This window comes from Musca domestica, unplaced genomic scaffold (genome assembly GCF_030504385.1).
Source record: "Musca domestica strain aabys unplaced genomic scaffold, Musca_domestica.polishedcontigs.V.1.1 4, whole genome shotgun sequence".
Taxonomy (NCBI): domain Eukaryota; kingdom Metazoa; phylum Arthropoda; class Insecta; order Diptera; family Muscidae; genus Musca; species Musca domestica.
In genome coordinates, this window is record NW_026712328.1 from 13,105,362 (window position 1) to 13,132,748 (window position 27,387).

The 27,387-nt window shown below is 36.8% G+C and overlaps 3 protein-coding genes across 5 annotated transcripts in view; 1 reads left to right on the forward strand and 2 right to left on the reverse strand.

Moving 5' to 3' along the window:
• The window catches only part of LOC101894940 (uncharacterized), a 193,321-nt gene that overhangs the window by 141,231 nt on the left and 24,703 nt on the right, over window positions 1-27,387 (reverse strand). The window lies entirely within an intron of this gene.
• Window positions 1-27,387, forward strand: part of LOC101887237 (uncharacterized) — a 98,881-nt gene that overhangs the window by 57,506 nt on the left and 13,988 nt on the right. For 2 of the 3 annotated variants that reach the window (XM_011295291.3, XM_059126586.1), the window contains exons 3-5: window positions 23,868-24,112; window positions 24,209-24,589; window positions 26,683-27,269. In XM_011295291.3, the coding sequence (XP_011293593.2) occupies window positions 23,868-24,112; window positions 24,209-24,589; window positions 26,683-27,269 (1,213 nt within the window). The remainder of the gene's footprint in view (window positions 1-23,867; window positions 24,113-24,208; window positions 24,590-26,682; window positions 27,270-27,387) is intronic. The other variant, XM_005186050.4, reaches the window with a different exon arrangement.
• On the reverse strand, window positions 21,965-23,185 carry LOC131804153 (testis-specific serine/threonine-protein kinase 1). The gene is made up of 2 exons (XM_059126598.1): window positions 23,133-23,185; window positions 21,965-23,042 (listed from the first exon to the last, which is right to left on the reverse strand). Exon 2 carries the CDS (start codon window positions 22,937-22,939, stop codon window positions 22,034-22,036), a length of 906 nt encoding a protein of 301 aa, XP_058982581.1. The 5' UTR covers window positions 22,940-23,042; window positions 23,133-23,185; the 3' UTR covers window positions 21,965-22,033.

Genomic DNA, 27,387 nt, shown 5'->3' on the forward strand with positions numbered 1-27,387 from the left:
AATATCCACATCAAATTACGTTAATTTATCTCAGGTATTGTGAGGTCTATTTGATTCCAAGGAATACAAACCGAAGAACATCGGTGATTCTCATACCAAAACCGCTCCCCAACACCGGTATTGGTACCTCGTTTACATGCGAATTCAATAACAATAAAATACTCAATTGCAAAATCATGCACACTGTGCAGCGTGATAAAAACCACAATCACACACAACCATCAACTGCTGCACAGCGTAAATGACAGCAATGGTGAGAACTACTTTAAAGTTGTTTGGATCGGAAATTAACTCAGAAAAATGAGCAAACAAAGTCCAGAATAAAATTTCCAATAATTGTTGTATCGCCTTGCAATGATTGAACTGTGCCCCGCACAAGGTCAGCCATCCGCTGGATTGGTACGTGTGACTCGGGTTATAAACAACAACACTTTTTGCTGCCAGAACCAATATTTGTTGATGAAATACTCTTTTGAGATGCCGTTGATTTTGGACACGGCAGTTGTTTGACTATAAAACATTAAAAGAAAATAATAAACATTATTTAGTGAAATGAGCAATTAATTAAAGCCATTAATGTTCCAAACAATGGCAAGGTCAGTTCGATTTGATCGGTCGGTTTCTTTAGAAACAAAGGTGGGTGTGTTTTTTTAGTTTAAGGAAAATAAAATTAATCAACTCACGACAAACTAAGTTTGCTATTAAAAAATGAAAAACTTTCAATAACAATTCCAAATTTGGTAGTTAAACAAACCAAAACTCGTGAAATTATGTTCTCAAATGTCATTATTTAATTTCCCAGTCCAGAAAAGACAGATATTGCGGACAGATGTTGGAAGGTATTTTAATCACTGCGACACAAATTGGAGACCAAAGTCTGTGGACGAAAGATTTCTTTTGAGGATAAAAAGTCTTGGTTAGGAGAGATTCGTCGTGGGTCCAACTTCCAAAAAATATGTCAGTATGAATTATTTTGCTGGTGAAACTGAGTTTTTGTTGAAACGACGTACATATGTTCAGACAATTGGAATAAGGAACACTTTACGAAATATTTCGTCCTTCTAACTCGATTACCTCTATATCTTTTTCGCCCTTTATTTCTTGAAAACAACAAAAGACTTTTTATACCCTCGACCATTCTATGGGGGGTATATTATATTTGTCATTCAACTGTTGTAACTCCTCTATATACTCATGTCAGAAAGTGTACATATATTTGTGATCAGCGTGTGTGTGTCTGTCTGTCCGTTTGTTGAAATCATGCTATCTTTCGAACGAACTGAGATAGAAGGCTTAATTTTTACAAACATATGTATTTTGCCAGTAGACAGGTTAAATTTGTAAATGGGACATGTAGGTACACGTTTCCATATAACGGTACCTCCTAATAATCGGTATTTTGATGATTTTAGCCATATTTTTCATCGAAATTATTTCAAATTTCGTATTTAAAGGTACTACAGCCTACGACGGATATTAACCGAAATTGTTTCAAATTTCGTAGTCGAAGTGTCTGCAGGTCCACGTCTTCATATTCCAATATTCGGTATTTTTACGATATTAGCGACATTTTTACCGGAATTGTTTCAATTTTTGTATTTACAGTTCGTAATGATTCTCGACTTCGTATAGGCCTCATATAACTCTACCTCCCTATATTCGGTATGTTGAGGTTTTTAACGGTATTATTCACTATAATTGTTCTAACTTTCGTAAATGAAGTTCGTAATGGGTTTTACAGCCTATTAAAATTACTTATGAAGGAAAACGTCTTCGTATAGCGTTTCATTTGAGAGGTCTGTTTACGGATCTTTTTTTAAACTTTTCAATTCCCTTCAAAATGGTGGAGGGTAGTAAAAGTTCGGCCTGGCCGAACTTAGCTGCTTTTTTACATGTTTAACATTAACAAAGGGAAATCGGTTCCGGAAAGGTTTGTTACAAACATACAAATTACCTTCGTAACAAACGCCACAACAACAGTAATCCGTTATGAGATACCGCCTTCTTCTTCTTCAACTCAAAAAAAAAATAATAATAATAACCCATAAGTAATAAAACTGCAACTGCGCCCTGTGTAGCTGTTGATAATTTGTTTAACAAATGATTCGGCAACTGGAACGATGGTTCTCAAGGGAAAAAATCAATACGACAGCTCCGTGGATCTCAAAATGTCGACCAACCCAAATTCACAGCCATCAATGTTTGTTCTTAGTACTATCGGAAATTGTTGTTATTTCTGTTGTTACTCATGCTTCGAATGTTCCGCCGTGTAAGACAAAGACATTTTTTATTATTGTTTTTGGCCAAGTTTTATCTTCGTCTATGTTTTTTCTTTAAATATGGTTTTTGGCTAAAAGGTGATCACGACATGGGTGTAGTAAACTGTAAGGCAGGATAGAAGGCGACCAAGAAACACAATGAAAATGTTAACAGTTTTTAAGTGTCCATTAGTCGGCGGAAACTAATGGCTAAGATTACAGAAAATATGTATATAAACCAAAGAATTTTTCATGAGTGCTTCCTAGTTATTTTATGCTCAATCGTGCGTTCTATCAAAATTATTACTCTGGGCCTGCTTCTCTATGACAATACGAATGTGAATTTTAAAGAAAAATAATTAAATGAGTTTTTAATTAAAACAAATGGCATTGGAATGGCATATTTCGTTCGCATTCACTTTTGCATTGTAATGCAGAAACAGGCCCTAAGAAAATATTAACATTTTTCATTTTAAAACCAGTAAAGAAAGTCTTAAAGTCGGGCGGGGCCGACTTTATGATACCCTACACCACTTTGCTAATTTAGTAGAGCTCCGCATAAAAATTAAAGTTTTTATGGGAGAATTCAATCATACACGTTATGATTATAATTATAATTTAAAGTTCAAAGGACTAAATATGCCGAAGCGTTTGTATCTTTTAAATTCGGACTTGTATTGCACATTTGGGCTATAGCTATATCTGAATCGATCTTCGCCAAATTTAACATACTAGCTTATAGACTAAATTCGGTCCTAAGTGCCAAATTTCATCCCATTTGGGCAAATATTAGACGTTTGGTGCATAATCAAAGGTAAATAGGACGAAGTTATATATGGGAGCTATATCCAAATCTGAACCGATCTCGATAAAATTTGGTACATGTATTTCTGAGCTGTATTTGATATATTTCCCCAAATATTGTTGTTACAGAGTGCATATTACCGCTGCGAAGGACAAAAATAACAAATCGGATGAACAATATATATGGGAGCTATAGCTATATCTGAACCGATTTCGATCAAATTTGGCATACTTATTTTCAGGTCCAATCTGATCGTACGTGCAAAATTCCATACTATTCTGGCTGATATTACACGTTTGGTGCACAATAAAAGGCAAATCGGACGAAGATATATATGGGAGCTATATCTTAATTTTGACCGATTATCTCCAATTTCAATAGGGTTCGACCTTGGGCCAAACAAATGATTTGTGCAAAATTTCATCTGGATAGGACAATAATTGCGAACTTTACTTTGTTTACAAAAATACAAGGGCAGACGGACGGACAGACGAACGGACGGCCATGCATAAATCGACTCAGAATGTGATTCTATGCAGATCATTAAAATGAACTATGGGTCTATCTCGTTTCCTTTTGCCTGTTACAAACAAATGCAAAAAAAGACATAATACCCTAACCACCTTGTGGTGTAGGGTATAAATATAACTTAAGAGCACAGCACTTAAATATTAAGAAATATATCAACAATTCTAAAACTATAATATTCACAGTTAGAAAAAATCTATAGAAACTAAGAACAGTAATGATATTTATCCGACAGAAGATTTGAGGAAATTTTTTATGTATACAGGGTGAGATGAAAAAAACTGAAACCAACTTCAGACTGCTAGCATTTCCAAGCCACTCGTCCGACAGCTGTTGAAATTATTCCATTGACAGCTCATTATATTGTTTAAAAACGTATAAAAACATTTTGGTTAGAACTAAAAAGAAATTGTCATCCGTATGACAAAATGTGAAAATGTTTCTAAACCTATGGGAAACCTTATTTACAAAATAACATTCAACAACATCAAGTTAAGTTATATTTTTAAATTTATTTGGATTGCCGAACTTGCTCGTGTCATTTCGGACCGCACTAGTTTAAAACCATCACTTTCAAACCAACCAAAGTTTTTCGTACAGTTGGTTATTGCATGTAATACAGATTTGGAACTAATTTCATTTTCAAGTCAAAGTATTATTTTATCAATTTACATTAAATGAATATCGAAAATTAAGTTTTATGAATTCAATCCTCTGCCAATATATAATTTATTTGAAACAAGACAGGTCTCTCCTCCAACGCCCAACCATGAAAAGCAGCAACGAGTTAGTTACGTCTAAACAAACATTCATGGGATTAATTCTAATGTTTTTGTGAATTGCCATTTGTATTTAGCGGATAATTATTCCCGAATCTGGCGTTAAATAACGGGGATTCCATTTCAGTTTTGAAAACAAATCATCAGCATCACAACATCAACACGCACCCTCACTCCTGCAGCCGTAGTATTGTTGTGGACATCCACTGATTATCGCATAATAAACAAAATAGTCTCTCTGGGCACAGAAGAGACACCAGTATCACACAAATATATATGCATACATATATGTGTAGATATCTCCTGCCGCCCTCCACCTTCAAAACGAAGCTGCATCTAAATTCCGTTGGATTTTGAAATAGCACTAAATTATCAATTCAATTGGGACGTAAATTACGAGAATATCAATGGCAGGACCATTCGTTGTTGTTATTGTGGCTGATACGGGGGGACAACAGCAACAACAACAACACATCAACATTTGTGACAATCGAACAAAAGCAAAGTCAAATGAATGAGAAACGGCCGTAAATTTGAATTTATCCAAATACAAATTACCGAAAATATTTACTCGCGGACACCTGTCGTCAAAATCGATTTCTGGTGTGGATGAAAAGTGTTTACACTTAAATATTGGATGGGTGCACGTGCGTTGGTTGGAAAGCAAGCCCATAAGAAGAGTGGGAGGAAATTTGAAATTTTTCCATGCCATTGAGTTTTTGATACATTCAAGCCATGGGTGGCCAATCATGAGTCATGCATGTCCCATTTCCCGCACCAGTCATGGAGACTACATACCTTCAGCATTACCAGTGAGCAAAAAATAATGAGTCCACCCTAAACAATTTACAAGTTATTCCTTCAGAGCTCAAATTTTGACTGCGGCTACGCCTTAAATGGTCCATCTGCTTATTCGAATTTTGGTGTACTTTTACAAATATTTAGGCCAGGCGTCAATTGAAGCGGGCTCGTCTGTACAAGGTGAGGTAAACAAAGTCAAACGCCATAATTTTCACATTTTCTTTTAATTTTATTGAATGAAAGCAAAAAATGTCGGAAATAGCATCAAATTTTCGAAGCGCTAGCTTGAGGTGATCGACACTTTGGTATTTTCTATTGCCAACTTTGCTTTCCAAAATATTACAGAGACAATAGTCCAACGGATTGGTATCCGAAGATTTTGGTGGCCATTGTGCGCTGGAAATGAAGCGAGGAATCTCATTTTGTAACCATTTTAGGGTGGCGCGACCTGAGTGCGATGGTTCTGAGTCCTGTTGGAATGTCCAAGTTCTGCTTCCAAAATGTTTTCATGCCCAAGGCCTTATTATATCCTCCAGAATATTTTCACGATAATATTCGGCATTTATTCTGATGCCACGTCGATTAATACGAGCGGAGAGCGACCATCGGCTGTTGTGGCAGCCCACATCATCACCATGGCCGGCGCTTGAGTTCCGGTGGCTAACCGAAGGTGCACATTTTCAGCTGACCTCTTTGGCATGTAAACACGATCATTTCCGTTGTTTACAAACTGCTGGACAACAAATGAATTTTCATCGGAGAAAACCAAATTCGGCAGTTCACCACTTCCGGCCAAGCGAAGCAACTCTTTAGCTCTTTTCAGTCTATTTTCTTTCTGTTGGGGTGTAAGTTCTTGCACTTTTTGGAATTTCAATGGCTTTACCCAGAGCTCATTTTTTAATATTTGCCGAATGGGATATTGCGATATGTTCTGCTCACGAGCCATTTTTTGGCCACTGCGACACGAGCCATTTTTTGGCCACACTATCACGCTTGAATTCCATCACGAATAACTTTTTTGTGGAAAGTTCTCACCAATATGCTTTTGTACGCTTGTAAACAATATAATAAGCTGTAACTAGAATAATTTTAACAGCTGTCGGACGAGTGGCTTAGAAATGACATCAGTCTGAAGTTGGTTGCAGTTCTTTTATCTTACACGTATAGATATTAGCTTTAACATAGCCTCACAAAAAATAGTCTAAAGACATGAAGCAGCACGGCAGCCAATTGACCGGTTAAATAAAATGTTCACCGAATTCACCGCTTTATAAGTCATTTCTTATGCGTGATGTGTGAAAACAAGCCCATAAACCGCACCAAACTGTATCTTTTTTCAGGATGCATCGGTAGCTTTTGAAATGCTTCTGACTGATCTTCACTACAAAATCGAGAAATTCGCTTGTTTACGTACCCAGTGAACCAAAAATGAGCTTCGTCGCTTAATACAAGAAGCGTGCGATGAAATTCTTAGCAGAGCGCGCATTTCGATAAAAAAAGTGCAACGAGTTGATGATGTTTAAAAGGAAAAAAATCGAAGCGAAATCAAAGTGAGCTGTTTAAAACAGTGTTGCCAAAAATATAAAAGCTAAAAAATCACCCTTCAAAAGCATAATATTGAAAACATATGAATATTTGATTTTTTGTTAAAGCTTTTTAAAATTTTTTAACAATTTTTGAACTTTATTTGATGCGTGTGGAGTAACAGTCGATGCATAATTGGCTAATACGGCCGTACAAAATGCCTGATTATAGTGCGAAAGTTGGTATTTTTGTACGCATGGATAAGTCTAAACAATATTTACCGCAAACTATAGTGGTCCGGCCGTCAGACTATCGCCTTTCCTTATGATTTTTTTGGATTGACATAAAAAGTTCCGATATGTGATTAAATCGTTGCAATAGTTTGAAATAATCATTTGTAATTTTTCCTCATTTTTTGCCGAATCCAAGTTGTCCCACAACAAATGAAGGTTGGGCAAAGCTGCACCGTTGATTCAACAACAGCTACAAACAGGTACATTAAGCCCAAGCAACACACGATTGTACTGTATTTATTTGGCCAAAATATTGCCTTAAATACACTTTCAAACACATCCATCCATCCATGCACCTTCGCTGAGAGGTAGGACTGCTGAATGGCGGCTATCTGTCACTTTTGTGTGTCGTCGAACGAATATTGGATTGCATTAGAAAAAATGCACAATGCGGCATCATTTCAGGCATTTGTTATGATCTCCATTTCCATGGTTCATTGCTTTCGCAGGCACTGGTGGTGGCAAAAGGCAGACGTAACGAAACTCCAAAAGAGTCAAAGGGGGCCAGTACCGACGACCTGAACAACAGTGGAAATAAGTCTGTGGAGACAAAATTCCAATAACTTAACATGCTGAATTTATTCATGTTTGATGTACACATTTTATTGGATATATCTCTTGTGCAAAAATTTACGCATTCAATTCTGAGATGTTTCCACTGTTCTGGACAATGTATCCACCACAGACTGCTTCATGTTTATTTATCTAATGCCAAAATAACTTTAATGCGTCTCCTCGTCGCCACATCACCAACTCAAGCTCGAGCTGCACTCCAGCAATTCTACTACTGGCTCTGGTACTTCACAAAAAACAACCACTTCAAGTTTCGTAAAATCACAATCGTGTTCGTCAAGAAGTCGTTTTATTTGTTGCTGTCCAGCAATTCGTAATCAAAATCTGTATTTGTTCATATTGGAACAATTCCTTGTCACATTATGCAGGGGGGAGGCAGCCAACCAACCAACCAACCAAGTACTTGGACAATGGTTACTATTCCAAAAACGAACCAACCATTCATACAACTGCAGCATGTTGCATGCATTTATTTTATTTTCTGGCACTATTTTTGGTCAAGGCAGATACATGTTATTAGTAGTAGATTTCCAAATGCAATTTGTGTGGCACATTTATTTCGTCCAATAAGGGACAGATACCTGGCTGTCCGAATTAAAATCAATTTGTCCGGGAAAGAACTTCAGGGGGAAAACTAAGAATAAAAATACATCCCTAACAGAAGTTCAAAGGTCTCAAAAATTGCACATATCTCAAATATAAAAAGAGGAGTGTACTCAATGAAACTCACGCTTGGTACCACCATACTATTTCTAAGAAATTAGGTTCACTCCTCATCCTTCTGCTACCTTTGTCACAAATGGTCAGACTTATATCTGTTACGAAAAGAGAAAATATGAGTTCACTCCTTGATTTTCGTACAACGCAATATTTGTGTCAACATTAGGACAATATTTTCAATATGTAATATTCATATATATAATTTGAAGATAATTCAAACAAAACACATCGAAACATTTAGATTTTATTTAATTCCAATTTAACTGCAACAAAGTTAAAGGTCATAATTTTTACATATTTTTTTTTTCTAATTTTATTGAATGAAAGCACAAGTGAAAAAGTATCGGTCGGTTTTGCCGACAGATGTATACCCTCAGCCCTCTTCACCTTCTACGGAGTGGGTTTTGAAAGAAACGGTCAATATTGACCATTTCGTATCCCACCTAAATATATATGATATAAATATCATTATATATAAAAATAATTATATGTATAAACATAAAGTATAGCAGATGGATATAGCAATTGTAAAGAATCACTGAGTTGCTTCGCAATTTATGATAGATAAAAATATTGAAAATTGTGTCCCTTTGTGGGTGAGGTACCAGCAGGTGTTCGCGGATATATACCATCTTCACAAGAGATCTGGTGTTAGCAAAAATTATTGTATGTCTGAAATTTGAAGAGAGTTGGATCCTTATTTCGCTTTCTTTGACTGTTATGTTTTTCAAAATAGATTATTGCTTCCCTTTCTGTACAGAAAATATTTCGACCATTTGTGGGGGAGTCACCAGAAGAAGTGGACCGATATACTCCGTCTTAACACCAGACCATGGCTAATAAAATGATTGGGATGGGTGAAATTTGAAGACAATCGAACTCTTAAATCACACTTTATGAGAGTTGTTATTATTCAAAATTTTGACCATTTGTGGGGGAGGTTCTTGAAGGAGTGAACCGATATTGTTCATTTTCGGACCAGACCTAGCACTGTTGCAAATATTAGGATTTGCAAAGTTGGAGCAAAATCGGATCATCGTTTCTCTTTCTGTGCAAAAAATATATGTTTTGAAAGTTTCGACCTTTTGTGGGGGAGGTACCACAAGTAGTGGACCGATATTGCCCGTTTTAGCACCAGACCTTGGGTTGATATAAATATTGGGATGTGTAAAATTTGAAGACAATCGGACTCTTAAATCACATTTTATGAGAGTTGTAATTATTCAAAATTTTGACCATTTGTGGGGGAGGTACTTGATGGAGTGGACTGATATTGTCCATTTTCACACTTGACCTAGAACTGATGCAAATATTAGGATTTGCAAAGTTGGAGCAAAATCGGATTATCCATTCTCTTTCTGTGCAAAGAATAAATTTTTTGCAAATTTCGACCTTTTGTGGGGGAGGTACCAGAAGGAGTAGACCGATCTTGCCCATCTCCGAACTCGATCTAAGTTTGACAAAAATATTACGATGTACCAAGTTTGGACTAAATCGGATACTCCCTTCGAGAGTTATCGTGCGCACCAGCCAGCCAGACAGACAGACAGACGGACGGACGGACATCACTAGATCAACTCCAAATGTTCTGAAACGGATTTGGTCCAAAGAGACCTAGGGTCTAAAACCGTTATTTCGACTAGGCACGTTTTGACCGTATCAAATGATATATACCCTCTGTAGCCATATGGCTGAGGGTATAATAAAATGTCGCAAATAACATCAAAATTATGAAAACGCCATACTCTGCCCGAATGTTGTTCTGTGGTATTTTGGCCCATTCCTGGCGAAGCGCTTGCTTGAGGTGATCGACACTTTGGTATCTTTTAGTACCAACCTTGCTTTCCAAAATACTCCAGACAAAATAGTCCAACGGATTGGTATCCGGAGATTTTGGTGGCCATTGTGCGCTTGGAATGAAGCGAGGAACCTCATTTTTAAACCATTCTTGGGTGGCGCGTGCGATGGTGCTGAGTCCTGTTGGAATGTCCAAGGTCTGCGGCCAAAATGCTTATACACCCTCCAGAATATTTTCGCGATAAAATAGGGCATTTATTCTGATGCCACGGTCGATTAATACGAGCGATCCACCACACCATCACCATGGCCGGAGCTTGAGTTCTGATGGTCAACCAAAGGTGCACATTTTCAGGTGATCTCTTTAGCAAGTAAACACGATCATTTCTTCTCTTTACAAACTGCTGGACAACGAATGTTTTCTCATCGGAGAAAACCAAATTCGGCAGTTCACCACATTCGGCCAAGCGAAGCAACTCTTTAGCTCTTTTGAGTCCATTTCTTTCTGTTGCGGTGTAAGCTCTTGCACTTTTTGGATTTTCAATGGCTTTACCCCTAGCTCATTTTTCAATATTTGCTCAATGGAATATTGCTATGTCCAGCTCACGAGCCATTTTTCGGCCACTGCGACGCGGGTTTTGATGTCTGTTCTTTCGAACCATTTCTGCTGATATTGCTGTTTTCTTCAGTCCACTTCCTTGACGTCCGGCTTCGGGCTTTTGTACGCTTGTAAACAATATTGAGCTGTCACTGGAATAATTTTAACAGCTGTCGTAAGAGTGGCCTAGAAATGACAGCAGTCTGGAGTTGGTTGCAGTTTGTTAATCTCACCCTGTTTAAAGGCATTAAAAAGTTTGAACCCAGACCCCGAAATTTTCTGGGGCTTTGATCTGCAAACCAAGTACAATTGAACTGGCTATTGAAGTTATTAGAATAAATTTGCAGCAAATGCGGAAAAATTGTTAAAATTTACACAAAATAAAAGAGTTTTTTACTCAAAGACAGGGATATTTTTAATGGTACATATTAAGTATACAAATGTCTTTTGTTCAGGGACTCCATGAAAATTCGATCTAGAATATTTCTGTCTTTGACATTTTCCCCAAAAAAATTATTAAATTAACATTAAAAAAGGTAACACATAATTTTCACTTGTAATATATAAATTTCGAATGTAATTTTCTTAAAAACTATAAAATCTGAGATTTATAGAGACATTTTGTGTAGAATATTTCTCCTGTCTACGATTTCTGGCTAAAAGGGAATTTTATGTTACTTTTATGCATCAACTCCAAAGAAGGCCAAGGAAAAAATTGTCATAAAAAATAGGAAATATTTTCAAGTTTTTTTTTTTTTTTATATAAATTCGATTTCGAGTTTTGCCTTGTTAAGGCGAAGATCATATGTTTTATGATTTATGTGTTTGTTTTCTCTTTTGAGGCGAGCTTAATGATCTGAAATTTGCAGTGAAAAGGAAAGCCAGATAGACACTATCACACACTCACCACTATGCGACGCGTTTCGCCGTTGGTTAAGCGGCCGTTCTCTGGAAAGTAGTATATATTTCGAACTTATTGCAAATTAGCATATGCGAATTATACACTAGAAACTCTCCAGGTTCGACTCAAGTTCTATTGGCAGATCTTTTTCACAGCAAAGTTTTTTTTTTGTTTTTGTAGTGATGGATTTTTTGTCCACAACAACTACATTGCTTCCAATGCATACACTTGTTTTTGTGCTGCTTTAGGAAGACGGGTTAATGGCTCTGAACGTAGAGACGGCAACTTCTAGTTGGCTGCACACCGAGGTCCGCGGTTCAAATCCCACAGCCAGGCTCGGCTGAATTTTTGAGTTTTGCCTTGTTAAGGCGAAGATCATATGTTTTATGATTTTCGATTTCTCTTTCTATTGGGCCTTATAGTGATATATGACAAGGAATAATTTTGCCTTTGATGTTATCCTTTTAGAATGACGTTTTGTAGGAGCATTCTGCATAAACTCACATAAAGTAAGGCTTTAGCCTTAAACTGAGTTTTTAATATATATGAATTCCTGATTGAAGAAGATTTAGACTTTTGACATCTTCTGGGACCTATAGTAAAACTATTTTGACGAACAATTTTTTAGTTATTAACCATATTTTGAAAGGACCAACAAGATCCCTTTATTGACTCGCTTGAGGGTTACAATTGTTCAACAAACATTAACAAAAAATGCGCGGATTCCAAGTGTGTGAAAAATTAACCTATTTTTACGCCTTCTAAAGTGCTAATGAAAACTAAAAGCAACATTTAAAAATTTAAATTATGTACATTTTGCTATATCTTCGATATTTGAAAATATTGTTCAACTAATCATTTATTTCTAATTTCGGTAGAAAGCTACTTTTACCGTCTATTTCATCATTTAACCAGTCGGGCGGGGCCGACTTTATGATACCCTACACCACTTAGCATATTTAGGAGAACTTCACATAACAAATAAAAGTTTTTATGGGGAATTTGTGAGAATTAAATCATACCAACCATGGCATAATTACAGACGGTAGAACAAAGCTACGCCCTAAGTACAATTATTTTCTTTTTGTGCCCTTATTCTGTCAAAACATACACTCATTTGGTGTATGTGTGTATTGTTTTAAATAAAAATGCAAAATAAATGCAAGTTTTCGACGAAATGGGTAACAGATTGTAAAATTTAGTGATATAACTGTATTGTCCAACTATTTAAAATTCAATCTTGTGGAATAACCCCTAAATTTCATTCTTGTTTCGCAGGGTCTTCCCAATATAAGAATTTAAAAAAAATAAATAAAAATAAACAACGACTACTGTTGCATATTTAAAAGTCTATCTGACACTTTAAGACTCCAGCATATAATTACATTTTTCTAGTTTTTTCAAAGTGGAACAACCTTTCTTATTGAGCCATGATACAAACTATGATTATGTTTGAAGTCTAAAGGAACTAATATATGCGAGGAATATCCTCCTTTTGCCTTTTCAATTCGGGCTTGTATTACCCATTTGGTGCACAATTAACTTGAAATCGGATAAAGATATATATGGGAAGTATATCGAAATCTTAATCGATCTCGATAAGTATTTGGCAAAGGTATTTCTGAGCTGTATTTGAGATATGTCCCCCAATATCGTTACTACCGAGTGAACAAATTCAAGAAATCGGATGATATAGAAGCTATAGCTATATCTGCACAGATTTTCACCAAATTTAACATGCTCGTTTCTAGACCCAATTTGGTACTAAGTGCCAAATTCCACCCCATGTGGGCTAATATTTGTGCACGTTTGGTGCACAATAAAAGGCAAATCAGACGATGATATATATGGGAGCTATATTCAAATCTCAATCGATCTCGATGAAATTTAGCGAAGGCATTTCTGAGCTGTATTTAATAAATTTCCCTGAATATCGTTGTTACAGAGTGCATATTACTGCGGAGGACAAAAATAACAAATCAGACGAACAATATATATGGGAGTTTTAGTTATATCTGTACCGATTTCGATAAAATTTGGCAAAGTTATTTTCAGGCTTAATTTCGTCATATGTGTAAAATTCAATACTATTTGGGATGTTATCACACGTTTGGTGGTTTGGTTTCAATAGGATTCGTCCTTGCAAAATTTCATCCGGATCGAACAATAAATACGACCTGGACTTTGTTTAGAAAAATACATGGACAGACGGACGGTCATGCATAAATCGACTCAGAATGTGCTTCTATGCAGATCATCAAGAGGAACTATGGGTCTATCTCGTTTACTTTTGCCTGTTACAAACAAATACACAAATACATAATACCCTGGCCACCTTGTGGTGTAGTTAATAAAAATTATCCGACGACAATCTAAAATGTTTGACGTCCTCTCTACCGTTTCGATTCGTCTATAATTCTGACCTGTAGAGCAACTGCTTAATCAGGAAAAATCAGTGTTATCCATTGCATCCCCTAAACACTATTCTGACTCTGGCCTTAACTCGAATGGGCCACAATTGGGACCTGTAAAGCGGTTACAAATTAACATGAATGAACAGGAACATAAAGCTGGAAGTACACAGCTCGTCGGGATATGAGGATGGGTGTTAGACCAATATTACGAGGTGTTACAGACTCCTGGACCAAACAAACTTATAATACCCATTCCACAGAGTACGAGGGCGTTTCGGAAACTTCTTAGCCTATCAATGAAAGAGAATAGTTAGTTTTTAAAAAATATTTATATTTTTCAATATAATCTCCTGAAACTTCAATACACTTAGGCCAACGCTTTTCTAACAATTCTATACCTTGATTAAAACAGTTTTCTTCTTGTAATTGTAATTTCGTTGTAAGCCAGGACGCTTTTCCCGAATTTGTACATTTAATACAATAGTCAAAGACATAAAACTATAAAGACTGGACAAATGCATATAGACTTTAATTTTTGAATCAGGCAATAGATGGCAGGCGATATAACAGAAATGCATTGGAAATTTTAGAAAAATACGTTATTCGATATCGCCGAAAAATGGCGCAAATACGCGAAAAAATGATAGACATGCTCTCAAAAATCTATTCCAGAGCATTTCCTTGTACATTGAATCGATAAAAATCAACAACATCCCTTAAAATGTGTCAGCTCTGTTAAATTTAACATAATGCTATGACATATTTTTCCACGACCAACGCCATATATCGATGAAAAGTGAAAGTGTAATGTCCCATCTTATTATATCATATGTGTTTGCAGTAGTACTCTCAATTTTCCAAAATCAATTTTGTGTCAAAATTTTTTTTGAAGCCTTTTCACAAATTCCGTCCATGTTCATAAACTATTCCACGTCAAAGTGGGGAATATGCTAAAAACAGAATTAGTTAAGGTTTTTTTCTGCATAAGGGAATCCGTGCTATTGTATCAACTGAAATAATTTGTTCAGTTGACATTACGAAGGAGCTTCGAGTTCAATTAGATGTAATTTGTCAACATTACTTTGTTGATTTATTTATTTATTTTTTTTTTTTTTTTTTTTTGCGAACTTATTAAGTATTAGCTAACATATAGACTAGCGAACCTATATATTTCTGAAGGGCTATTATTTATACCCTACAACACAATGTGTTGGGGGCATTATAAGTTTCATTGGACCAAAAATCTATTTTTTCATATTTTTATCGCATGGGATTTTTTCAATTTGACTTAATATTGAAGTGTATATTTTGTGATATTTTTTCACCTTACAACACATGTTGAAGTTATATACAGATTGCAATTAGGGTTAGGCTCAGAAGGGCTAAGCTTTTTATTTTCAAAGATGCCCGCATTTTATTTCGGGATTGGAATGGACCAACAACTAAAAATGTTCCTAATTTAGCAGCCGTTATAAATAAATAGAAACCAAAGGACACGAAATCTCGCATCAAATTAGAGTTTAGGACAGCGTGTAGAATAGACTACTACTTTTGTGTTAAAAATACCAGCATTACTTAGAGGCAATATCCGAAATACACAAAAGGCAAACTTTAAATGCTGATTTCGTTGACGAATTTAGCCAAATATCGTAGACAAGCAAATCATATAGATGAGTCTTAATTTGGAGATGCAGAGGGGCCTCTTGATTTTGGAGATAATCGCAAAATATTTAGGGGTTCAAATGAACCAATAACAGAAGAAATTTTCTTATCACACAATTAAAGCCAATCGACACGTCTGAGAAGGGAGTTAAGGAAACTAACAGCACGGCGGAGTGTGTAGATATCGGAAAAACGTCCCTGGTCAAAATGCTAAGGGTAATATCTGGGCAGTGCTCCGTGAGATAATTTCAAAAGCGAAATCTTCCAAAATTGTTTTGGACATAAATAAGGGGTCTTCTAACATATTGTAGTGTTGTAGGGTATCACATGGTCGACCCCGCACGGCTATAGCCTTTGCTTACTTGTTTTTAATTAAATTTATCTATCACAATTAATTCTTGCTACGGGAACTAGAGCAAGTAAGTCAATTGATGTTTTTTTAAGTAAAGTATAATTACAGGGGATTCGTGATTCTGCAAGTTAAATTTCGAATTTATCTTAACGGACCTAGACATTTTACCCCATTTTACCCAATACAATATATAATTCCTAAGTACATTGATGTTGGTTTATTGCACACACTCTTCAAAACTTCACAGTGTTGAATATTATGAATTATCACACTCAATTGAGTTGCTGCGGTTTTTTAATGCACTTTTAAAAGTTAGCTTGCAATAAAGCGTTCCTTTGCACTCTAAAACCGATATAGCAATACAAATGGAAATTATTAATAATTCCTTCCTTGGCAATTTTATTACACTCCAACACATGGACATTGTGGCCGATGATTTATGTACACAACGGACAAACAACTATGAGGTACTATTGCTCCAATGTCTTAACATACCGTCTTGGACGTGAAGCAGGACAGGAACAAGTTTGAGACCACAATCACCATAACTGTTATAAATGCCATCATATTTAATGGAATTAAAGACATTTCCAAATATGCAACTTTATAATCTGCAACAATTTACAGAGCAAATACTGCTCGGCTATGAATTGAATCGTTGCTCACTCCACAGGAGATAAAGGTGCACACACACACGCATACGTTAGTAAGAAACTAATTTAAGGACATTCAAAAAGGCTGCTCAAGAATTTTGCATAAAATTTTGTCAAGAAGAAGAAGAAGAAAAAATCGTGCGAACGGGTTTGGGTGGGTGTCGAAGCTATGGAAATAATTAAATGGTGTATTAGAGTAAAACTTGTGTACTTTTGGATATGCAACACATGGGAACAATACCTTATGACTGCTTAGACATAGAAACGACCGTAGACATTTCATAGAACGAAGTACGGCGGCTGCAACTGTTGCTGAAAAGATGTACACTGATAGAAATGTACTAGATATATCCCAAAAGCAGGCCAAATTTAGTATAAAAGGCGTTTGTAACCCAACAAAATAAAATTGAATTAGTTACTGGTAGCGTAGCCCGACGTCAAGGAAGTAGATGGAAGAAAGCAGCAACATCAGCAGAAATGGTTCGAAAAGTAAAGAAGCGACTTGATCGAAACCCGCGTCGCTCCTGAGCTGAACATATCGCAATTTTCCATTCGGCAAATATTGAAAAATGAGTTCGGGGTAAAGACATTGAAATTCCAAAATTGCAAGAACTTACACCGCAACAGAAATATTCTGGAGGGTGTATTAAAGCCTTGGGCACGCAAACCTTTTTGCCGCAGACCTTGGACATTCCAACAGGACTCAACACCATCGCACTCAGCACCCAAGAACGGTTACAAGAATGGTTACAAAGTGAGGTTCCTCGTTTCATTTCCAGCGCTCCATGGTCACCAAAAAATCTCCGGATACCAATCCGTTGGACTATTGCGTCTGGAGTATTTTGGAAAGCAAGGTTGGCACTAAAAAATACCAAAGTGCCGATCACCTCAAACAAGCGCTTCGCCGGGAATGGGCCAAAATACCGCAGAGCAACATTCGGCAGCGTGTGACGGTTTCATTTGCCGTTTGAAGGCCATAATTCGTGCTAAAGGTGACCAATTCAACCAAATCTAAACTTATTCTCAAGTTTGATGTTATTTCCGATATATTTTGCTTTAATGGATTATGTTTTTTCGACCTCTTTGTGTTTTATGAATGATCTACGACTTTGTCTTATTGGACTTTTAGGTCTGGATTTTATTTAATGAAAATAAAAACTATTTATTTAATGTTTCATCCGACGTTTCGTTGGGATTTTCCAACTTCTTCAGGGATATTGTTATTAAATCTGGCAACGACAACCAAAGTGGTGAAATATTTATTTAAGTTTATATTATATTCTTGTTCCTAGCAATAAGTAAAGTAATACTTACAAATAATTTTTTCAAGTTTCTACATTTAGATTTCGTTAAGCGAAGGGTTTTTCACAAACACAACAATTAAACTAATAAATAAATGTAAAAATAATTATATAAATAAATTATTATAAATATCGCAGGTGTTGCTTAGGTGCACAGATTGTTGGAATACGACTAAAAAATTGCTATCGTGTATATTGCATTTGTATTATCTTTGTCCTCCTTTCTATTTATTGCACTCTTTATTTTATTTATATTTATTTGCATTCATTCAATTATGGCGTTTGACTTTGTTGCAGTTTTTTATATCTTGTATACGGTACTTCCCAATATTCGGTATTTTTACATAAGATATTTTGTATATGAAGTAGCATAATGACATAATGTATGACGTTCCCCGAATTCAACCATCGTATTTCGCTCAGTGTTTTCGTTATTGAGTCAACACACAAAAATTGAAAACGAAAAATACATGTCATAAATATTTAAATATACTTTAGAGGATAATGCAAATAGTGATACCAAAGTTTCTCTTTCCGGACAAAGTGTTTCTCGAAAGTAATTTGGAGTCTTCTCTGGCATTCATATTTCAATGACAATTATTCCCGCCAACCCATTCTCATGGAGATTTCCAAGTTGCAACGGCCTGGTTGGTGGCAGTAGTAGCATAAACAAACAACAGCAACAACATCAGACTTATGTTGTTAAGCTAATTTTTTGCCTTGTGCGTGTTGCTCATTAATTTGCTTCCGGTGTTTAAATATCCTGCAATGAAGGTGACTTCATTAGGCAGCGTTGAGTGCCTCAAGGTAAACGAGCAGAAGCAGCCAATGCCATAACAGCAACAGCAGTACGCAACGGTACGGTACGAAAGACGGTAAGACGATGAGTGGCATAATGGCAGCAGCATGCCACGATTTCAATATTATTTCAATAAAGAATTATTTTAATTCGAAGCACAAAATTAGCTGCACAGCATAGGAGTGTAGTGATTGCTTTGTGGCTGACACACACACACATATGTCGGCTGCCGTATGTCATGCCATATATGTGGTTTTGTGTGTGTGTGTGTGTATTTTATCTCTAATGGCACGACTCTCTAAATGCTGAAAACTGTTTGTAAAGACATCCCATCCAATGGCTATAATTGATTCAACTGTTCCTTGTAAAGCATAGATGCCCAGTAGTGGCTGATTTCAGCAATTTCAACTCACACGTATTCTTACGCTCTTTTGTTTGATCGCCAATCAACCAATAAGAAAGCAGAAATATGAGTGGGAGAGATAAGCTACACAGGCAGAAGTTTTGTGTAATATTTACATTTAATCGTAATCGAGACTGGCGTTAGTGAACACATAAACTGAAAATTATTGCGATATGTCAATGATGTCTTTTGAAAAGTATTTTATGCTACAAAATGCTTTTGATGATATGCAATGTGTTATATGTTATAAGACATTAAAAAAAAAGAAATATAATTTAAAAAAACTGTTCATAAAGACATGAATTGTTTGCAGGGGGGAAGAAAAAGAAAAACAATTTAAAATGTATAAGAAACTTTTTATAAAAAAGTTGAAGGAATGGGTAAATCAATATAGAGATAATGATGAAGATATGGTGGAGGAGAATTTAAAATTGGGTTTATCTAACTTAATAAGTTTATATATTATTAAAAAGAGAAGGCCATTTTCAGATGGGCCGTTTGTCAAAAATATATTGTGTAAATTTTTTGAAAAACTTAATTTTATTCATTACTTTTTAATTGCAAATTGAATAGTGATTAATTATTTCTGAAAAAAAAAACAATAATTTCCATTTCTTTTTTTTTTTTTTTGGTTGTTTGTTATAATTACGTATTTTATTTATATAAAGAAAAAAAAAATGACGACACCCGCCACACATGTGCTTTCGTCGCTATCTCGTTGACGACTAAATAAAATGAATAGAAAAATCTTTTCTTCCAGTGTTATTTCGTCGCTCTCACCAATACTACTACATTGGGCATTGTAAAGTATCAAAAAAGCCAACAATGAAATCTAAATCGATGCAACAAGCTGGAATAACCTATTTGTTTAATATTTGGCTAACTTTGTCAATGTTGCATAGATAGCACCCATAAAGCAAACGAGCATTTGCTGGGACCAAAGGAAGTTAGGTGAAACTTTACAGAGGTATTTTTATCCTATACAACTTTGTGGAGAAGGTATGATGGTTCGATTAGAGCCAGAATTTTGCAACGACTATACCGATCATGATATCTCGACGATATAGCTATGTGTGTCCGTCCGTCAGTCCATTATAATTTTTAATGTTACAGGTCACAAATAGATAATATGCCTGTCACACCGATCGACGTGGAATCTTTAGAATGATGGTCTGTTCCACAACTGAAAGAATGTAAAAGTTTTTACTACGATAACCAATTTTCCCTTTACGATATTGAAAACCATTACAAAACTAGTAGAATCTCTCAGATTCTGGAACAGAGAAAATATCAATCCGTTTTAATTAGAATAATCGAAATCCATATTTTAATTATTGTGGCAGAAACCTACAAAATTGCCGAAAATCGGGAGGTACCGTTATATGGGGGTTATACCAGCTAGTGGATCTTCATCGACCATAATTCCCAAGGAGAGAACAGACCTACCGAGTTGGAAATTGTGGCAGAAACCTTCAAAATACCGAAAATCGTGCTACACCGTTACATGGGGCTACACCTAAACATGGCCCAATATAGCCCATAGCAAAAAAATTTCGAAAATAGCATCAAACTTTAACTGCCCGAATGTTACTCTGCGGTATTTTGGCCACTTCCCGGCGAAGCGTTTGCTTGAGATGATCGACACTTTGGTATTTTTTAGTGCCAATCTTGCTTTCCAAAATACTCCAGATCCAATAGCCCAACGGATTGGCATCCAGAGATTTTGGTGGCCATTGTACGCTGGAAATGAAGTGAGGAACTTCATTTTTTAACCATTCCTGGGTGGCGCGTGCTGAGTGCGATGGTGCTGAGTCCTGTTGAAATGTCCAAGGTATGCGGCCAAAATGTTGGCGTGCACAAGGCTTTAATACACCCTCCAGAATATTTTCGCGATAATATTCGGCATTTATTCTGATGTCACGGTCGATTAATACGTGCAGAGAGCGACCATCGGCTGTTATGGCGGCCCACACCATCACCATGGCCAGCGCTTGAGTTCTGGTGGCCAATCGAAGGTGCACATTTTCAGCTGACCTCTTTGGCAGGTAAACACGATAATTTTGTTTGTTTACAAACTGCTGGACAACGAATGTTTTCTTATCGGAGAAAACCAAATTCGGCAGTTCACCATTTTCGTCCAAGGGAAGCAACTCTTTAGCTCTTTTGAGTCAATTCTCTTTCTGTTGCGGTGTAAGTTCTTGCACTTTTTGGAATTTCAATGGCTTTACCCCGAGCTCATTTTTCAATTTTTGCCGAATGGAATATTGCGATATGTTCAGCATACGAGCCATTTTTCGGCCCCTGCGACGCGGGTTTCGATCAAGTCGCTTCTTTACTTTTCGAAACATTTCTGCTGAAATCACACTATCACGCTTGAATTCCATCACGAATAACTTTTTTTCTGAAAAATTCCCACCAAAATGCTTTTGTACGCTTGTAAACCTGTCACTGGACTAATTTTAACAGCTGTCGGACGAGTGGCTTGGAAATGACAGCAGTCTGAAGTTGGTTGCAGTTTTTTCATCTCACCCTGTATTCTTACTCTTGTTTGCCGATATTGTCCCCTAAACAATAGCCGTTCATGAGCAAAATGAATAGACATCACCTGGACAGAAACACCAACATCGGTCCCAACTACTACCGCTGTTTCATGGTTTAGATGAACAAACACAAACGTTGCGTTAATTTTAGTTATTATGTCGGTGCGTCTACAACCATTAATTCGATGTGTTACAGACCACCATCCCCAGGTCGGGGGTAACAGTAATATTAAGGAACACCACAATTCAACAGTGACAAAAAATTAAATGAAAAGGAAAGTTTTATTTAATCAATGAATTATTTTTGTTTAGTTTCATTCGGTAAAGAATAACTAAGTCCTTAGAGTATCCTCCTCTTCGTCGTTGCGAACCCAACTACAATTGAGAATTTCACGCAAGTCCCAACGAGCCTGGGGCTCTGGCTCCAATAGAACTGCCACTGTAGCCTTAGCCTGCGCTGAGATTTGATCTTGCAGCTTACGACGAAATGTGTATTTTTTATTGCGCTGGTCTTCGAGTAGCTTGGTGAGATTGTGATCATCAAATGGCATTTTCGCATTCAGCATTATAAAGAGAATAACCCCTAGGGACCATGCATCGGCCAACTTGGGATCGTAGGGACGACCAGAGACAACTTCGGGCGCTGCATAGGCTGCCGAGCCACAATAGGTTTCCGATTTTATATCACGACCATTCTCGTCACGACAATACCGAGCAAACCCAAAGTCAGCTAACTTTACATTGAGACGCTTCGACAGCAGAATATTCTCACATTTGAGGTCTCGATGGGCAATGTCGTGAGAGTGCAAATACTTGACAGCTTTTGCCATCTGCATAAACCAGGCCTTGGCTTGCAGTTCCTCCACGGGACCTGACTTCTTGATGTAGCTCAACAAATCACCGTTCTCAGCATACCGCATGAAGATGAAAATTTTCGAACCACGTTGTAGAATACTATGGATTTGAATAATGTTTGGATGGTCAATTTTCGTTAGAATTTCCAATTCGCGTGGAAAGAATTTATGCACAAAGTCTGAAGGCGCCTTTCCCTTGTCGATTATCTTGCACGCCAAGTGCAAGCCCTGTCCCGTGCTATCTGCATAGCCAGCCGTTATTACCGTGGCATAGGAACCTTCTCCAATTTTATGGCCAATGTTGTAGCCCCGCTGTGCCAGAGCATCAATGTCCGAGTTTCGAGTACTCAGCTGGCGACTAGAGGCTGTTGAAAATTTTGACATAATTCTTTGGGTTCAATGGTGCTGATGATGGAATTTTGGTCAATTGTATCTAGAGATTTTCGGATGTTTGGAATTTATGCCCGAAACAAAGAACTCCTAAAAGCTGTACAATTTGCAATGACAGAGATGGAAATGAAAAGAGTACGAATTGAAGGAAAAATTGAAATTGGAATTTAAAAATAAATATATTTACATGTTCAAAATTTGACACCACAGGGGCGTAGTAAAAGTAAGGCATGAAAACTGAGTAAATTTAAGAATTGAATATTTTCATCTGCTGTCTTGCATGCCCAGATAGTGCATGGGCCGCATCATGACCTATATAAGGTCGGCCAGTAAAGCCAGCCAAAACCTATATAAGGCCAAGGAGACCCCATCTGACAATAAACTTAGTAGTTTTTGCACTATTGCGATTTAAATCACTTTAAATTTCAAATCATAATATGTCTTGGCTGTCAGATGGGCTTACGGGCCGACCTTATGTAGACCATCAACACAGCGGACAACTAAGTTTTCTGTAAAAATACATAATTGTTATTTAAAATTTAAAAAATGCTGTCAAAAGTCGGCAAAATTAAAATTATTGTAATTTCGGTTATTACAAAAATAAAGTAATCTCTAAGTCCTACCCACAGCAATAGTTGTGATAACTTCAATGTAGACTTTTCATTGATAATTTTGTTTTTCAAATTTCCCGATATTTGTCGATAACTCAAAAAATGCGTTACAGAATCCAACAACTGATATAGGCCTTGGGTCGCATTAGAAAGTGTTCCAGAACAACTTGTAGAACACCACCCGCTTATTTTTAATAAACATTAAAATCGAAAATTGAAATTTCATCACAAATACATACATACATGGTGCAATATACCATGCATACATATAGAACTTATTAATGAATTGGGATATTTCAACTTCATTTCAGCCTTATTTCGTGGTGTCAGGTGCATAACTGTTGATGCAAAAAGCACCAACGAAAATGAAACGGATACATCTGCCATCCATGAAGTGCAATATAAATCCAGCAATATTGAAGAGAATGTCACCTTGTCTACCGGGGACTCGGAGCTTAGTGCATCGGAACGTACAAGACGTTTAATTCCGTACATGGCCTTTTATGTGCCCGTCCAAGATCTGCCCATTAACCAGCAGTATGCTGCAATACCAACGGTAAGACTATCATTTTCAATGATTTCAATGAGCCCCTTAACCGAGTGCCAACTTCTTTTTATTTGTTTGTCTTTCGTTTCCTTGTCATTTTCATAGCAGACAAAAAATGGACCACGACTCAGTGGAACAGGCACATCTTCAGGGTCGCACATTCCCCTGCCACCGCAATATGTTAACATGAAAACATATTCGGGGCCGGGAGCTGCGTCATATTTACAATCTCCAACAGCTGCTCCACATTATCAGGCCGATTCAGGCGATGCCTATCATGGGCTGGCAGCATACGGTGGTGGTGGTGTTGGGGGCACACCTCACCAAGAGCAGCCATATCAACTGGTACCAACAGCTATAAAACACATCGATAATGGCGCTAACCACAAATACCCTGGACAGCAGTTACTTTCTGCGGGATCGCCCGGCCCTTCGGCACCATCCGCTGGAATTAACTTGACTGGCAATAAGATAAATCCCATTCGGGTAAGTAGCATTAAATCGATGAGAAAGAAGAATGATTATGGAATTCATATAAATTTCATGTAATAAATAATAATAACAACAACAATCAAGGCGTTGCTTGTATTAGGGTGTCCAAACAGTCATGACAAATGCCATCAAATCTCGGGGAATGCAGGCAGCAGGCCTGCTTGACATAACAAGAAAAGGTCCTTTTTAACTTTAACAATAATTAATTAATAATAATAATTAATTTAATTAATACTTTCGGTTATTTTTTCGGCGAGATATCTCAAAGTAAGGAGCAAGGTTAGACAAATTATCTGATACCGCCGAGTTTTCCACTGTTGAATTATTGTAACTCGGCACGTCGGTTGCTAAATTTAGCAGTATAGAACGGATGATCACTGTTACAGCATTATCTGTCACTATTTGTGTCAGAAACCTACAACTTGAGGGTGTTTTTCTAAGAGCTTGCTGTTTTGAAATTTAAATAAAACACATTTCTTGTAAGTGAACATTTAAATAAAATGTCGGGCCTATTCTGGAGGTACAATTTTCGACAACCTTTTCAAGCACTTAAGGTCATATTTTAGCAATGACACATTGAATATTGTAGCTAAAATCATCAAAATACCGCACATAGGGAGGTACCGTTTTATCGGAGCTATACGAAGACCTGGACCTGCATAGATAATTTTTTGTCACAGACTGTAGCATTCATTACGAACTTCAAATGTGACATCTCAAACCATTTCGGTGAGTATTATACCTGAAATTGTCAAAATACCGAATATAGGGAGGTACTGATGTATGACCTACCGAATATAGGGAGGTACTGATATATGACGAAGACCTGGACCTTTAATTTTCTGTTATAGGCTGTAGTATTCATTGCGAACATCAAATACCAATTTTGAAACAATTCCGGTGAATAATGTCGCTAAAATTATCAAAATACCGAATATCGGGAGGTACCGCTATATGAAGTCTATACGAAGATGTGGACCTGCACAGACAATCTTCTGTCATAGGCTGTAGTATACGAACTTCAAGTACCAAATTTGAAACAATTCCGGTGAATAATGTCGCTAAAATTATTAGAGTACCGAATATCGGGAGGTGCCGTTATATGGGAGCCATACCAAAACGTAGACCCACATGGCCCATTTTCAATACCAAAAGTCCAGCAGACACAATACACATTTGAGAAAAATTTTATTAACCTACTTCATTTCGTTCGGAAGCTAGAGTGATTTCCACAGACGGACGGACATCGCTAAATCGACATAGAATTTTATGCTGATCAAGAACATATATATACTTTGTTGGAGGGTATAAACCTCCACCATAGTTGGAGGGTATATTAAGTTTTTCATTCCGTTTGTAATAGCGGCATTTTGAAAGTTTACATCGCGAAGTAACCTAAATAGAGGCATGTACCCTCTCTTCCACATATTTTTAAATTTTCATACACATATTTTAGATATAAAAAGAATATTTTAGCCCAAAATTCTAACCTTCAAACAAATCACCAAATTGATATTTTTGGTTCTTATTTGCAAATATGTTCAAAAACTCAATTGAAACGGTTTCAAAACAAGTCAAAATATTTTACAAAATTATTTGTCATCAAAATTCTAAATGTTACCTCAACGACAGTATTTCTTAAATATTAAAAACATATTTTAGGTTAAAGCCATACTTCAAGCGAGTAATTGCAAAAATTCTCCTACAAAACATAATTCAAATTGCTATTTTATGTAACTACAAAACCCTCCACAAATACCGATACTTTACGTGGCTATCATTAGAATTTGGACAGGTGACTGAAAACTGACCAAAAATTCAAAAAACCTAAAAAATCACCTACATCTCAAAAAGTCTAAAATGGCGTATAGAACACTTTAGCATTACACCGACGATATGGCACAACTTCTGACTTGCCAACTCTAAGCAATTGAATTCTCAAAAAATACCCTTCACCAGCATTAATAATTCTGACCGGGAATGATGGTTGTTATACTCATTTCATTTCTTGACACTCTAATACACTCTATCCTTGAACATTTTTTTCTCTCAGAATAATACTTCTTTCAATAAAACCGTTTGTATAGCATAAAACCGTACAGCATTTTCCACCACTGCCATCACATCCAGCCACCTCCTCATCGTCGACATCAACATATGAATCTGCCTCGCTGAAACACCAACGATACCAACAGCAGCAACAACAACATAGTGTCGCTTATCGTCCACGAACGAAACAATCAAAAATCAATTTAACACCATTTACACCAGCCAATTCCGTGCCGGGAAATTTTGTGCCAATTGTTTATACGCCAGTAAACAGCAACAGTAACAACAACCATAACATAGTCATAACATCACATGCTACATCCGCGGCTGACACCCACACCACCGACACCGATAATTCGCCACCAGACTTATCTACAACAACAGCAAATGGAGGTGGAAAGCAACAACAACAAATTGCAATTGAATACCCCGATCCATTGCATCCAGCTTCAATTGATGGTGTGACCCAACACCAACGTCCGTCACCGTCTACGCAACACCTCCAGCCCTTCTCACACCAGCATCGTCTAAATCCTAAACAGCCGGGACAATATTTTAGTGTAACGCCGTTGTCGTCTGGAAGAGACACAGGCAACTCCCAACATCAGGATATACAAGCCATTGGGTAAGTGTAGTCATCACTTGACTTTGACTTGGGTCGACCAGACGTCACCAAGTAGGTGACGAAGTTTTTCGGCCTTTCCCGAATGGATACTGCATGGGCAAGAACAAGATTTTTGTAT

Bases quoted from the DNA above. Each gene is read 5' to 3' on its own strand.
- LOC131804153 (XM_059126598.1), bottom strand. From the start codon at position 22,939: ATGTCAAAATTTTCAACAGCCTCTAGTCGCCAGCTGAGTACTCGAAAC.